Raw genomic sequence first — 16,339 nt, 5'->3', positions numbered from 1 at the left:
TATTAAAAGTAATTCCACATAAAATATTAAGTCTCAGTGTTTTTCCCTAAGATATCAAAAAATTATTTATCATAAATTGTGGTCAGCTAAGTGCTAATACACTTGGGCATAGCTTCTCTCCCTATAGCACTAATCAATATTTACCAACATAGCAAGTATTATTGGAACAGTATCTAAAACCTATTATCCCCCATAGAGTCCAATGAGGAAAATCCAGAAATGCTGCACTCAGCCATTCAATAGACTTAAAGTTCTAGTAATAGCTGAGCTTTGGCTAACTTTGTATTGTAACACTAAAAGGAAAAAGAAGCCCTCCTATAGACATCGACATGATTTTTGACTGATCCAATTATGTGTAATGTTTAGATTTCATCTTTTAAAGTTTATATTTTCTCAATTTCTACCATGAACATGTATTCATCTCATACTAAGAAAAAAGTGATTATTTTAATAATAAATCCTTCCTTGCAATTATCACCTAAATAATCATTGTGTCACATTCAAGTACTTAGATAATACCAGTGTTATTTTTACCAAAAACAAGTTTTTTAACAAAACTAATATCCAGAAAACGTGAAGCAAATCCGTACTGATTCACTAGGTAACAACTCTGTAGTTGGAATAAATTGTTAGTATGTCTCCTTGATGAACTGCTGGGAGTATGGTGATGGTCAGAAAAGCCACCTTGTGACTTGTCACTTTGTGGGCCTTGTGACTTCCTACTTGGTGCTGGGGCTGAAACTCCTCCTAACCCAAAGCGCCCCCCCCCAACAGTTCAGCTGCCGTAAAAAGCTTCTGTTCTTGTCCTCGAATAATTTTTTTTCATGTTTGGAATCAGGGTTGCATAAATCAACTCAATATAATATGCATTACTTTTTTCATAAATTTATATAATAACATGAATGGTATTTTGATAGTTATTTTCTTAAGAAAAATTTGAGAACCATCTATGTTCTACAAGAAAAATAAATGAGGCAGATCAGTATCCCTATGTTTGTCAATTATACTTCAATTTAAAAAAAATTAGTATCCCTAACTTGTTTCTCAGAACTCTTTTTCTAGAAACTGGTGAGGCTTACTGATCTCTGTACTGGATAGTGGCAGGAAGAGCATGTTTATTCATGTCAACATAGCACATTTATTAAACTGAAGGGGTACCCTTCGTCCACCTTCAAAATTTATTAAAGCCCGGCTTTGATGTCTGAAGACTTCTTTCACTAGCCACAGAAATAATGATACAGCTGTGAGCTTACAGTATGTAATATACTGCCCAATAAATTTGCTGGGTGGCATTACTGAAATAAAGCTAATGGCCTCCAATTTGATTCTACATGCATTAGTAATGCCAGGGAGTTCCCTCGCTTTGGTTGATAGTAACAACTGAAAAGAGAAATTCCATCCCTGTGAGCTGCTCTCTAGGATTACACCGATTCTGTTTCTGTAATTAAAACCTTGCGAGTATAACAAATGCTCATTAACTTTATAAACTCTGAGGAAGAGAGGAGCTGACAAAGTTTAAGATTAAATGATATTTTGTGAGCAAATGCTTTCAACTTGTCAGACACAGCCATACCCTGCTATTTGGTGTGGGGAGAGAAAAAGAAGAGGATCATTCTCCCTTTACCTAACAAATAGGGTGAGCTAATGAATGGCCTTATGGTGTTCATTCATATTGCTGGCATTTGAAACAATTCACAAGTGGTCACCAAATCGTCTTTGTAAAAATGAGGTGTTTGTAATGTTAGGTGCTCTAGCAAGCTTTGTAGTTTCCTAAAGATCACAGATAGAAACCCTATCAAGGTTATTTGGCCATGACTATACACTGCTCTTGGATTAGTTAAATGTGAAAAAACTATTTCCTTTTAAAGCCATTCGTATTCTTAATTCAAGGCCAAGTGTGGAACGAAGCATTTGTTAAGAGGGATATGGGTGTTTTGACTGCTCCAAGCTCGGTTAGGAGCGCTTACTCCGAAGTCAAAATGGAAAAGGCAATAAGGTCACAGGTTGACCGCATACTCCTGTCCTGTGGGTCCCCAGGGGGGACTGGCTACACAGCACTTGTGGTCAAGAGTTCTGGAGTCAGACTGGGAACTTCTTAGCTTTGCAACTGGCACCCTCTGTTGGTAAATGCAAACATTCACTCCCTACCGGGATTGCTAGCAGGCAAATCATTGGTTCACCATTTCCCTCCAACTTATTTATAGAAAATACTGAAATTATCTTAATAGAACACAAATGAGGCTACAATCCTGGGGCTATATAGCACCCCAGGATGAGAGAATCCACCCTCAATGATAGTTTCTCTATTAATTCATTACAAACAGCTCAAGCCTCTTGTCCAACTTCTATGTTTCGAATCCAGGGCAAAACTGATCCTCTCTTCTCAGAGTCTGACCACTTTGAAGCCAAATACACTTGGCTATGCTGTCAGTCGTAGGCAAAGAGAAAAATTCTAACACGGGAATGGATAGATTAGTGGTTTTACGTGTACTTTTCACAACACAGGGCTATGTAAATTCTCATTTGTGTTTTAAAATGTGGATATGTAAATATACACTTACGTTTTAGCACTTGCATAAAGCATGGCATATATATTACCTTCTTGTGGAAGTATATGCAAGAAACCTTATTATCTTTTCATGGAAGGCTAAAAGATGGGAGGGAGAAATTCACTGCCCATTTTATACCTTTCTGTATTGAGTTTTCCTACAGGAACTTATTACTTTATTTTTAAAAATAAATAATTGGGGCGCCTGGGTGGCACAGTGGTTAAGCGTCTGCCTTCGGCTCAGGGCGTGATCCCGGCGTTATGGGATCGAGACCCACATCAGGCTCCTCCGCTATGAGCCTGCTTCTTCCTCTCCCACTCCCCCTGCTTGTGTTCCCTCTCTTGCTGGCTGTCTCTATCTCTGTCAAATAAATAAATAAAATCTTTAAAAAAATTATTATTTAGATAAAATATTTCAATTCTAGAATATTCACATGTTATGGAACATTTTAATTTATAGGTTTGGAATAAAAAATTACTAATGTTATCTATAAAAAATTAATATTATCTAAAAGAATAAGAACAGTTTTTAAAAATGTCTTAGTAGCCACATTAAAGGCCAAAGTACAAAAAGTACCAAAAATTTATACAAATTTCCAAAATCTAAGAATAAATTATTTTAGTAATTAATAGAAAATAATAAGATTAATAAACAATTTGAAAACTTACAACTGTATAATAATGCCTTTGAGCCAGAGTTCTTTCAAGAATTGATTCTGAATAAATCTCTTTACCACATGCTACTCATTAAAAAAAAAATCCACACAACAGAGAATGGCCCTTTATGTCTATTAAGTAAATGAATCCCACTATTTCAGTACTCGACATGAAGTACAGTTCCACCTTTTAAAGTGATCATTCATATTTTACACTAAGCTCAATCATTTTCTATTTACTAGATATCTATATAAAAATACCTTTTGGTCAGGAAAAACACCTTTGGATTACAAAAGGCAGCTTGAAAGATAGGATACCAGTTTTGATTTATGTAACTTCATGGCCACAAAACAGTACTGTTTTGAGAACTACACCAAATCTATAGCTTGTTACCGAGCCTGAGCAGCCCTCAGGAAAATGTTAGTGTTACACAAACTGATATTTTAAATCTATTCTTTTTTAATGAATTAAAAATAAATGGGAGCTCTTGGTATTCATGATTCATTTACTGATTTGACCAATATTTATCAAGCACTTATCATGTCCAATTAAAGGAGCTAACTGCCTGAATTAAAGATACATAAAACGGTCCTTGCTCTCAATACAATCGCAATCCAGCCACTCTGCAGAAAGGAGGGGGCCATCTCCTCAAGCACGTCCTCTTGTTGTCTACTTCAACTCTTCAAAGTCAGAAACATAAACTAGTATTAAAATCAGAATAAAGATGATAATGCTTCCCTGTATCCTATATTTTTGAAATTAATCACAGGTCATCTTAGTCATTTTAATATAAAAGCTAAAGTAAAAGAGTCTAGTTCATTCATCTGAACAGTTATCTTATAAATGGATATTTACAAATAAGAAAAGACACCAAATGTTTCCAGAATGTAACTCTATCCTGATATTCAAAAACACAAGGCACTCAGTGATAGACAAGATTGCTATCACCACTACCATTCACGTATGATCTTTCACTAAAATCCCTTGACAATTTTGGAAAAATTCTTAAAAAGTAACTTTCAATGGTGCATCATTTTAACATTAATGAAATATTATAAATGCGTTTTAAGTTCTAATTTCTTAGCTCCTTTCTACCTCTAAAGCCTAACATGAAGCCACAGTAATCTAAAAACAAACAAAAACCAAAAATAGGACCCAAGGAATAAACTTCACATAGGCAACTAATCTAGGTGTTTTGTTTGTTTGTTTTGAGAGAGAGAGAGCCCACACAGAGCACATGCAGGGGCAGGGGGGAGGGGCAGGGCGAGAGGAAGAGAGAGAATCTTAAGTAGATTCTAAGCTCAGCACAGAGCCCCATGCAGGGTTCAATCTCACCATCCTGATGACCTGAGCCAAAATCAAGAGTAGGACACTTAACCGACTGAGCCACCCAGGCACCCCACTCATCTAGGTTTTAATTCTTGTTGTTTGCTGCCTCTGAAATACATTTAAAAGTCAGTTTATTGAAAATATCTTTAATGTTAGTCAGAAGGATAACACCAATTGAAACCCTTCACCTAAGTGCAAAATCAACAGCTAATTCAAAATGACACCTGGAAAATGTGTAGCCTTTCGGTGTAGAAATGCCTGATCTTGCAATAGCACCAGAGATTGCATTCCTTTGACAAGGATTTTGTTAACACATTCAACACACCATGGTAAACAACAGTCTACGGTGAGACGGTAACCAGACGGACACATTTTCCAAGGTTCCTATCAGCTTTAAATTCTGCAACAGGAAAGAAACACTAGGTATAGTTTGCCCTGACGTTGTTGTTCATTCTTATCCCACTGTAATTCTAACTGTGTAACCTTCTCATCATGAGCTCCCTAAAATGTGCTAACTCCTTTCTCCAACCACCTATATCTAAGGTTTACACCTTCTTTTTAGGGTCTCATTTTTAAACTGAATAGACCTATTACCACAATGAAGAAAACACCCTCACCCTCCCGGGATCGTATATCCTACTCGTTATTGGCTGCGGCTGCTGTGGTCTTGAATGTATAACTATTCCAAGTGCCTAAGAAAACTGTTTACAGCTTAGCAGTTTTATGGAACAATGTAATCAAGAACACGATAACCACACTCTTTGTATAAAATACGTAGACATCAAAAGATAAGATCTGTACCCACACACGTCACTCCATTTTTCTCTCTGTTAACAACACACTGTGTCCGTTCATCCTTCTATTACCACGGCAATCTATGTGGCTGCTGAAAGATCCACAGCTTCCCCTGTTTCTTCTTCTTTTGTTCCAGGTCCTTCACTTCCTTTCTCATTCTCCATCTCTGTTTCAACCTTTTCTCCTGTCTCACCTGGAAAAGGAACCAAAGGAGATATTAAGAGATGCTCATTTAGCATTAACAATAAAGTCCCCGATAGCTGTTTTCCAATGGGGCAGCTCCTGCTCTCTAGGTCATATTAGTAAGTTTCTCTGGTGGGGTCAAGAAAGGCAATTGCCCTGATTCTCTCAGATCCTCTGAATAGCTGATGTCACTTAACATCTCCTATCTTGGCATCCCCCTATATAAAATCAGGCTGCAGAATTACCTAAGAAATGACAGCAAAACATATTATAAATAAAAAATTCCATTTGTATTTAAATGAGAAGGTGGTCTAGGCATGCCCAGAAACCATTTTGTTGGGCCATGATGGTGTTTAAAGAAAACAGTCATTAAACATTTAAAGATTGCAAACATTTAAAAGTCTAAATAAATGAATGAATGAATGAATGAATGATGAATGTCTGGACATTGTAGATGCAAATCTAACTCCCTAAGAAATCAGCAAGGGCAACATTGGCCCCCGTGCTCATGCATGGAGCCAAGAAGCAGCTGCCTCTTCTGATAGGATGGAGCACCTGCTCACTACAGTCTCCAGGGCTCCCCAAGACATAACATGTGCCCCTCGCTTGACTCAATGTCATTATCCTAGGCCTTAACGACTTGAGTTTGCTAACCGTAGTCCAACAAATACGTGCTTTTACTTGCTCCTCCCCTGTTATTCCTGGAGCACTTTCATATACCTTCATTAAAGCACCTACCTCAATAGATTGTGGTAATTTGTTTAAATTCTGCCTTCTTCCCACCAGACTGTGAGCCCCTGGAGTACAGGGCCTATCTCTTACTCCTACACCCCCCACACTTGGCATATGATTGGCACTCAAAAACTGCTGTGGTCATAAATGAATTAAGAAACAGATGAATGCTTTACTTAATTATACTATAGTATGAAGCTAAAATTTACCAAAATGTAAATCATGCCCCAGAAGAAATGTTATTTTTTAAAATTATAACTCCAGTAAATAACAGTATAGATGCCATTTTTTACTCTGGAAAAGTAAATTTTAAAAACACATATGTCAAGAAATAATACATTGTCTCTAGTCTTCTCATAGAGACAAGAAGCCAGTAGGAGGACAGGAGCAGACTGACAGTAATTTTTTTCCTAGGATAAATTGGCAAAGATGAAAACTGCCCTGTAAGATCAATTAGCTGGGTGTTCTTTCATTAGAAGGTGAGTTCCTCCACTAACCACCTATTCAACTCTACTTTGGATCCCCATACCACATAGGGGGCCTGATGAAAAGTGAACGTGGAAAAATTCTGAAATTTTAACACGTTGCCTTCAACATCTAATTGCATTCAACAAAGATAACTCCAGGTTAAAAATTTTGGACACAGACTATGCTTTAGAAAATTTTTGCTGGATCACTTCTCAGCCTTTTGGCTAAAATCAAGTAGAAATTTTCTGCTGGAAAGCCAAAAGCCTGTTTTTCCAGGTATGGAAGCCTTTTTGGTTTAGGTCAAATGAAGTCCAACCACCTGAACTAGAGATCCCCAGGGATGATCTCTTATGCAGCACATCTAAACAACCAACATAACTTTTACCTTCAATGTGTTGGTCATCATTCGTGTGACTTTCCCTGACCATTTCCATATTTGCTCCTATTTCTAGAATTCCCGCTGAATGCTCCACGCTTCCAACTATTATTCCTTCAGGTTGAATCTGCTCCATGTTTCCTGGACCTTCAGGAGTTTTATGGAGCAAATCATTGTTTACAGCTGTTTCCACAAACCGGCTTCCTTCTAATACTTCCGGTGTTTCACTCTCTTTGGGAACTGTTTCTAGAAGTTGAGACTGCTCATCTCTTCCCAATGTTTCTTGAAGTTGCCGCTCTTCAGCTGTTTCTACAAACTGGCTTCCTTCTAATATTTCTGGAGATTCATTCTTCTTGGGAACTGTTTCTGGGAGTTGGGTCTGTTCTCCCTTTCCCATTGCTTCTTGAGGTTGTGGCTTTCTAGCTGCTTCCAGAGAAGGGATTTTCTCAGCTGTTCCTAGAGGTTTCATCTCTCTGGCAGAATGTGGGTGTTCCGTACCTTCCACTGCTCCAGGAGAGGCCCTCTCTCCTGTGGTCCTCAAAGGCTGGTACTTGGTGTCTGTTCCTGCAGATTCAGTCTCAGCATTTCCTTTTAAAGGCTGAGCCTCTGTCACTGCTCCCATGTCTTTCTTCTTTTCTCCTGTTCCTGGAGTATCATCTTTGCCAGCTGGCTGGGGTGGCCCAGACTCCTCGGGTCCATCTAGAGGCTGAGTCTCTTCCGTGGGTCCTGGTGGATCTGCAGCATCGTTTGCCAGGGGCTGTTCATGGAGGGATTTAACACCGTTAGCTGCAGACACTGCTGAAATCTTGAGCTTCTCGAGGTGGGGAGGACTTTCCTTTTGTACCTTGCCATAAAGAGTAGATTCTTTTCCCAGTGTATGTGGTTTGGGTTGGGCAAAGCAGGACTCACTTTCTTCTGTGGTTGAAAAAAATACATATTTAAAGTTACTTTTTGATCATTCATTTGAAAAAGAAAAAGAAAAAATCAAATTGTTGGTTAGTTTCTAGCCTGAGAAAGTGTATTACCATCAAGAAATAGATTTAGGGGCACCTGGGTGGCTCAGTCAGTTAAGCATCTGACTCTTGGGTTCGGCTCGGGTCATGGCCTCCTGCTGTGGGAACAGAAGCCCACGTCAGGTTCCATGCTCAGTGCGGAGTCTGCTTGAGATTCTCTGTTTCACCCTCTCCCTCTGTTCCCCCTAGTAAATAAATAAATAAAATCTAAAAAAAAGAAGATTTAACATTCAAGAAAATCCTGCGTACAATTGAGTAAAGAAAGGCCATACCATGACCCTAACACTCCCCAACTTCAAACTTCTTTACTGTCTTCCGCTCAAACACCTTATCTTAAGCATTAAAGTCCTCCAAAACCACAGTATTTTCTTGTTTGCTCCTCAGACACCTTCTCATGGTTCCTGCCCCATTTTCTAAGTAAGCACATTTCACTTTGTTTTCTCATGTTCTTTTCCCTTCTTGCCCTTTCTCCTCCTTAGCCCCAGTAGAAGATTTCAGAAGAACTGTGGTTTTGGGCTGCTAGAGAGGTCTTACTTTTTCCTGAAGCAGAATGGCCCTCAGTGAAAGGAAAGGGCCCCCTGACAGAGAAGCTCCACTAGGTAAAGACCAAGACGTCTGGGAAGGAAAGTACAGGGACAGCTCAGTCTGAGTTTCATTTCATTGTGGGGGGCGGGCAGAAATCAAGAAAGAGTTGGGAACCATGCATTTTAATTCTGGCTCTTCCTCCAGCTTTGTGACCTTGAAGACTTAGGTCCTAAGTATCTCATCTGTAAAATGGCAGTGAATCTCTCTCTGCTCCCTCAGAGCTGCATGAGGCGTCACATTAAACAGTGAACGTAAAAACACCCTAGACAGTTTAAGACAAGCAACTTGGCAACATGATTTCACTCTTTGACCTAGTAATCCTCCTTCTGGAAATTTATTCTAAAAGCATACATGTCAGGAAAAAGCTTTGGGGAAAAGTATATCATCTCAAGGATTCTTTTTTTTTTTTTTTAAGATTTTATTTATTTATTCGACAGAGATAGAGACAGCCAGCGAGAGAGGGAACACAAGCAGGGGGAGTGGGAGAGGAAGAAGCAGGCTCCCAGCAGAGGAGCCTGATGTGGGGCTCGATCCCATAACGCCGGGATCACGCCCTGAGCCGAAGGCAGACGCTTTAACCGCTGTGCCACTCAGGCGCCCCTCAGGATTCTTTATAATAGCAAGAGCTGGCAAACAACTTAAAAGTCTAATAATTTGGGGAAAAAATACATATTCTGCTGGATGGAATGTTCTCGTACCATGAAAAAAGATGATTATGAAGACCACATGCTAATATAAGAACATAATTATGATAGAAGTTAAAATATCGGCACGCACAGTTCGGTTAATCGAATGAAATGATGCATATAAAATGTGTATAAGCACAAGGTCTGCTGTGCACCTAAGTGCTCAGTAAGTTAGCGATCAATTTTATTACAGTATGATTACAGCAATGTTGGCCACTGGAAGGGAAAGAGGGAGGAAGAGAAAGACAATCACAAACAGAGGGTGAGAATAACTGGGAGAAAATAAACCAACACGTTAAAATAGGCCTCTAGGTGATATACTTCTTTTTTTTCCTGAAGTTTCTATTTTCATTTTTTTTAATTCTTTTTTCCCTAAGTTACTCCCCACTGTAGTTATATACACATACATACATCTCGCTTACCTAATATAAGATACACAACTAACACTCGGCTCTCCTCTCCCATTTCCCCTTCCCTAGGGGCGAGTATCGTAATTCATTGAGCTGTTTTGGAGGGATATTTTTCTTCTATATCTCTAAGCAAACTGCTACTTCATGATCTCTCAGTTTGGGCATTTCGGTTCACTCCCACTATGGAAAACAAAGACTTGGGCTCCTTCTTCTCCCACCTCTGTCACTCTCCACTCTCTCTCTTTATACATTCACATTTCCTTTCAATTCAGCAATTGCATATCAGCAATCATTGAAAATAGGAATTGTGTTGTAATTTGGGTAAATCAACATCCAGGTACATGTCCATAGAACGAATATGTCTGCTAGGAGGAACGGGCCAAACAGCAAGCTGTTACTTTGCGTAAATTATTTTTCATCTCTCCCTGAGTGAAAAATTGTCGTAGATCTTCACTTCCTTAGTTTGTATATTATCATTAACTCAACTCATTGCCAATTTTTTTCTCTATTTATTTTTAGGGATTTTATTTATTTATTTGAGAGAGAATGAGTGAGAGCAAGCGAGCATGAGAGGGATGGGTCAGAGAGAGAAGGAGACTCACTGAGTAGGGAGCCTGACATGGGGCTCAATCTCAGGACCCCAGGATCATGACCTGAGCTGAAGGCAGATGCTTAACTGACTGAGCCACCCAGGTGCCCGTTTCTCTTTTTAATACATTTGTTCACATCAAATCATTTCCCACCCTGCCTCTGGGAATGGGTTTGAAGCCCTAGGTGGAGAGTAATTTAAGGTGAGGTTTGGAGGAGCAGAGTTTGGGAAGGACTGGGGGAGATTCCAGGCCACAGGGGTCATATGTCAGAACTGGGAGAAGGGCTATTCTTTGGCTCTCTCTCAGGCCCCATCATGAATGAAGCTTTCAAATTAATAGCACTTTAGGCAACTTAACAAAAGTGATTTCTCAGACCTATAAAGAAACTCATTATGACAAGACAATTCATTTAGATCACACAAGGGATGTTCTGGTGATGGCTGCCTTAGGGAATTAACAAAGAAATGTGTTAATATACTAATCACAGATGTCTGCCAAATTCTATTTTCTGGTAAAATAGTTACTACAGTGATTAGTACTGTCAGTTAAATGAGACGAACGAATTTCATCCAGCTGTGGCAGCTGCCGGTGCATTCAAAGGCATCATTCTTCTAGGGCGGAAAGCTGCGGGGGATGTGACAACACACTCAAAAAAAAGTCATTCCATTTTATATTTTGAAAAACATATTATGCTACCAGACTAAGTCAAGTTTTTTTCTCCAAAACCAAAAGCTATTTATCCACAGAGTGTCACAAGCGTCCAAGTGATCCATCAACTTTTGCCACATAACTAGAACATTTATGCCCATGATCACAGTATCAATTTTCATTCTTAGGAACTTTTCCTAATCTTATGGATATATCTTGAAGTAGGCAAATGCCCTCAACATACAATATTTTTATAGTACAACCTACAAATAGTCAACCGAACTGGGAAATATTACAGAAGAAATGTCACTGTCTCTAATATTTTCCTAAGGTAGCCCAAAGGAGGTAAAACATCTTTAAAATGACCACCAAATATTAACTATAGAGAATAAACTGGTGATTACTGGAGGGGATGTGGGAGGGATGGGTTAAACAGGTGATGGGTATTAAGGAGGGCACTTGTTGGGATGAGCACTGAGTGTTGTATGTAAGTAATGAATCATTGAATTCCACACCTTAAACTAATATTGCACTGTATGTTAACTAGCTGAAATTTAAATAAAAAGTTAATGGAAAAAAGAAATAAATAGGGGCGCCTGGGTGATGCAGTCGTTAAGCGTCTGCCTTCGGCTCAGGGCATGATCCCGACGTTCTGGGACTGAGCCCCGCATCAGGCTCCTCTGCTGGGAGCCTGCTTCTTCCTCTCCCACTCCCCCTGCTTGTGTTCTCTCTCTCACTGGCTTAAGATTTTAAAATAAGACGGAAAGGAAAGGGAAGGGAAGGGAAGGGGGGAAGGGAAGGGAAGGGAAGGGAAGGGAAGGGAAGGGAAAGGGAAAGGAAGGGAAGGGAAGGGAAGGGAAGGGAAGGAGAAAGGAGAAAGAAACAAACAAACAAACAAAGAAACAAAGAAAGAAAAGAGAAAGAAGGAAGGAAAGAAAGAAAGAAAAAGGAAGGAAGGGAGAGAGCGAGAGAGAAAGGAAGGAAGGAAGGAAGAAAGAAAGAAAATGATCACCAAAAAGAGAGCAAGAGAGAAAATGCTCTAAGTGTAATGACACATTCATTATGTATTTATATTGATTAACTGCCTTCTGCTTGAATTTTGAAATGACTGTATTTTGGAGGTCATAGTTCTTAACAGCCCAAAAGTTATTTCTCTTATGTGATAGAAGAGGGTAATCTGTTCTAAGAGAGGACCGAGATCATATGACCTTGAAAACAACACCCATAATGTAGTGGGTCTGAGTCCCGACTCCTGCACTCACTAGCCTGATGACAGCTCTTTGCCCCTCAGTTTCACTGTAAAGCAGGAACAGTATTAGCAGAGTTGCTGTGAGATTTCCATGTGTCACCTTGCACTAGCACAGGGACTGTCACCACCAAGTGACAATCCATGTTAGCCATCACCGGTATTAGACCTCACTTAATAGCGCTAGCAAGGAAGAGATTATGGTGGACAAAGAGAAGAATAAAGTAATTTCATTCATTCCAATACTGGTACCTTTCTCTAAGCTTATTCAGAAACAGAGAGATCAGAGTAAATAAATGAAAAGGCTGGAAAACAAATGGTTGTTTCAAAGCACTTCTCAGAGAGTACAATAATGAAGTCTTCAGTCACCACAAACACTTCCTTTCAGGCACCAGATTTCTATCCTTCAGAAGATTTTTATCCCCAGCTGCTGAGGCAACTACAATTTTTGGATTTGTTTAACCTCCCTCCTCTTCAGCTGGACCAGGACATTCCAGACTGTTCTGACGTTGGATGTGAATCTGATTCCACCATTTATTCGACAGTGCGATCTGCACAAGTTCCTAACCCCTTTGGATCTCAGCTTCCTTATCTGTAAAATGGGGCTATGACAGCTGCCTTTCAGGCCTCCTCAGAGAATTGACTGAGGTGAAAATGTGCATAGCTCCCCAACATGGTGTGTGACGTGAGCAGGTACTCGGTAAACTGGGGGCAGCAACAGCCACGCGGGTGCAGATTTCTCACTACACAGGGTGTCCTGCCGAGGGGCGAGGGAGAGCTGAACTCCAGCCTTCGTGCGCCTGTAAGGCTGCGTGTGTTGGGTGGGGAGGGCATCTTTTTCCAATTTCACAAAGGTCCTTTCTGGCCTCCTGGTGGCCCTGCCAATAACTTATAGCTAACATAGCAACAGAAAGAATGAACTGCAACATTAGGGAGCTTGGATAAACAGTCCTCTAAACACTAGAAAGTTGTCAACGTTGACCTACAAAATCAGTTACCCACGATAAGTTTTAAAACATGATTATTGATCAATAATGGGTAGTAGTCACAATATCGGGCATGACCTGACTGGCATTAATGAAGTCCACTGAGCTTTTATACAAATAAATATCTTCCATTCTGTTTGTTGGCTTTGATTTCACGTACTCACTGATTTCAAGTATTCAGTGCCTACTAGAGGCCGCCTCTGCGCTGACCTGCGTTGACCGGGAAGATCTGGTCCCTGCTATCCTCCAGTTTGCTGCCTGCAGGGAGATCCAAACACTAGCTACTTCCCTCATTCAAGTACAACTTGGTACCTATGCCTTACCTCTCACCCAAGAATCTCCACCTGCTCTGTCTACGTGGTTTTGTGAATCCCAGACATTCTTCCTAGAGGCAGAAGAAGGTACTACACCATTTCTTCTAGCACGCTAACTTGAAAAGCAGTGAGATCTTTTGTCCACACAGGAGACATTCTATGCCTAATCTATATTATTATGTAATAAAAATTGTGGAGAGATGCATTGTTTCCACATCCAAAGTTGTTTAAAGATGTGTCTGTTTTCTGAACCCTACATTTTAACAAATTATACACTGCTCTGGGCCTAATCCTTTGGTGCTCATTATCTCTCTTGATTCTGTTGTAAATTGATCCATGCACAAATTTGTTGTGACAGCTGAACTAACAGAACCCTTGTTGTAAGCACCGTTGTGATAGGCACACAAAGAAATGAAATACTAGGCAACATTACAGAAGGGATTAGAACGAGAGCTAACATACCTGAAATTCACATTATGATGGAAGCTTTTCAACTCAGTTCATTACCCTAATCCGAAATGAAAAGTTTCTACCCAGCAAGGAGAAGAACTTGAGGTCAATATTTCCTATCCCATGGCTGTGGCATATCAGACATCCCAAAGACCTCACCGGCCCGTCTGCTGGGTTTTCTAGAGAATCGGTGAGAAAGGGGCACCCTGGTATTTTACTTTGCTGCCACCATTTCTAGGTTCTTTAGCTGCGGAGCTTTGGGAACCGAGACGCAGCAGGTGTCAGCCCCCAGGGAAGAGTCTACTCATCTTCTCCTTTTATTACTCTTTGTCCTCAATTTCATCCTATCATTTATCCAACAAACATCTGTGGAGCTACCAGTGGTACTGCTCTAGATGCTTCTGCCCTTTTCTCTCACCAAAGTGTCTACAAACACTGTCCTCGTGTGCTCGTCCCCAGGGGCGCAGTCTGTCATTTGGCAGATGTTAACAGGGCATTCATATTGAAGAGAGGTGAACTTCAGCAAAACCCCATGTAACTAAAGTAGGAAACCACAGCCAAAATGTCCTGAAGAGGCTAAATAAAAACTGGACAAGCCATCTTTTCAACAGAACTATCTGGGTTGACATATCTAAAATTAATTTTGACCTTCCCAGAGTAAATTTGATCAAGTTTGAAGGTAAACCTAATGTTGGGATTTAGCTATAAACAAGACCATGTCATTGGAGAGACACTTCTGGAACACTTGATGAGCACACGTGGAGATGGAGGGCCTGTAGAGGGAAAAGGCTGTTACTGAAGAGCTACAGAGACAAGTAATGACAAATCGTCGCCTCCTGCAGAAATAATGTTCCAGTTTCATTTCCTTTGTTTTTTTTCCAACTCCTAGAAGATAAACTCTTATTTCAAAGATGCTATTGCATAACACATCCCTTCTGAAATTATCAACAGTATTCACCACTAAGAAAGACAGTTTTTCATTGACTGATGCTCATTACTGGCACATGGGGATCCAGCATTTGGGCAGAAATCTAGTCTACAAAATCGAAGGCATCTCAATGGACAAGGAAGAGGAGAGAGAAAGTGAAGATCATGTCTCTGATATGCCCAAGTTACGACACTTGACCAACCTGAACAGACCTCGCCCACCCTGCTTCTCTAGGAGGAACAACAGTGGCTCATGTTTATTGAGGCACTTTGCCTCAAGCTTTTTGTAGATTATCTCATTCAATCTTCCTAAAAACTACACCAGGTAAGTCCGTTATTATCCCCATTATACAGCCGAGGAAACCATGGCACAGACAGATTATGCACCTTCATTTAGGAGCAGTGTATAGCTCATGAGTGGCAGAACTCAGATTCAAGGCCGAGAAAGTCTGATTCCACCTAGAAGATTCAGGTGCTTTCAGGCACACCATGGGCTCAGAACCTGCACCATAGCATGACCTGACAGTTATTCTTTTGCTTTTTTGTGCATTTGTTGACTCGCAGGCCCCACCCCAGATCCCACGGAACCAAATCTGTGTTTGGACAAGATCCCATGTGGTCAGGGCATCCACGGCCGCACTCTGGAGTCCCCAGGGAAAGGCAGGAAGGAGCTAGTCAGGAAAGAAGAGAGTGATGAAAGTGGATGATGAACACACACAACTGTTGCGTGTGGCGTCCCTCACTGTCCACGGGCATTGCTGCTCATCATCAGACACCGGGGATGGTCTCCGTCCTCAGCCTCATGCCATAGTCGGCACTGAGACGAGGTGAGTGCACTGACTTAGCAATGGACCAAGGGCCCGGGCTGGTCTACGTGAGCTCCACGCTGGAGACAGAGATTCTTCTCAAGCTGCCTTCATTTCACAGAACTGGCTGGGTTTGCTAAGCCTCTTCCTTAGCTAGGTCCAGAAAAAAGAAGTCTTCTGATTTCTCCTCTGAACTTAATTTAAGGTTAATACGTGTTCTATTCTACCTTGCTCTCTAGGAGCTGAGAGCAAGTGGCTACTCCAAGGTGAGCTGGCCGTTCTCCCAGCTCAGCCACTGTGCCTCTGCCTGACTCAATCTGGTGCAGGGTGTGGAGGCCCGTGGCCAGGAGCATGTTCCTGTGCTTGGGAAGGGGAGTGTTCCCATAAGCAGTCAGCAGATTTGGGAGTGGGATAGAATACTTAAATTGTACAACAGAGCAGTCGTATGCACGACAGATAGGTGGGTGGTCAGTGTCCCCCTGAACCCCTAGGACCAGAACAGCAGTGGCAGACTGAGTAGGACCCCAAGGCTTTCAGCTGACCCCTGCTGTTACTCTCTCAGGTTAAGGATCCACATTCAGTTCAGATGA

At 40.8% G+C, this 16,339-nt stretch overlaps 1 protein-coding gene across 1 annotated transcript in view; it reads right to left on the bottom strand.

Annotated features, from left to right (window-relative positions):
- Window positions 1–2,888: 2,888 nt before the first annotated feature.
- Window positions 2,889–16,339, bottom strand: part of ERICH5 (glutamate rich 5) — a 34,067-nt gene continuing 20,616 nt past the window's right edge. Inside the window, exons 5-6 of the mRNA XM_019810377.2 lie at window positions 7,098–8,003; window positions 2,889–5,522 (exon numbers count right to left, since the gene is read on the bottom strand). Coding sequence (XP_019665936.1) covers window positions 5,410–5,522; window positions 7,098–8,003 — 1,019 coding nt within the window. The 3' untranslated portion in view covers window positions 2,889–5,409. The remainder of the gene's footprint in view (window positions 5,523–7,097; window positions 8,004–16,339) is intronic.

This window comes from Ailuropoda melanoleuca, chromosome 9 (assembly GCF_002007445.2).
Source record: "Ailuropoda melanoleuca isolate Jingjing chromosome 9, ASM200744v2, whole genome shotgun sequence".
Taxonomy (NCBI): domain Eukaryota; kingdom Metazoa; phylum Chordata; class Mammalia; order Carnivora; family Ursidae; genus Ailuropoda; species Ailuropoda melanoleuca.
Note: the sequence above shows the minus strand (reverse complement) of the source record. Positions and strands in the feature narration are given on the sequence as shown.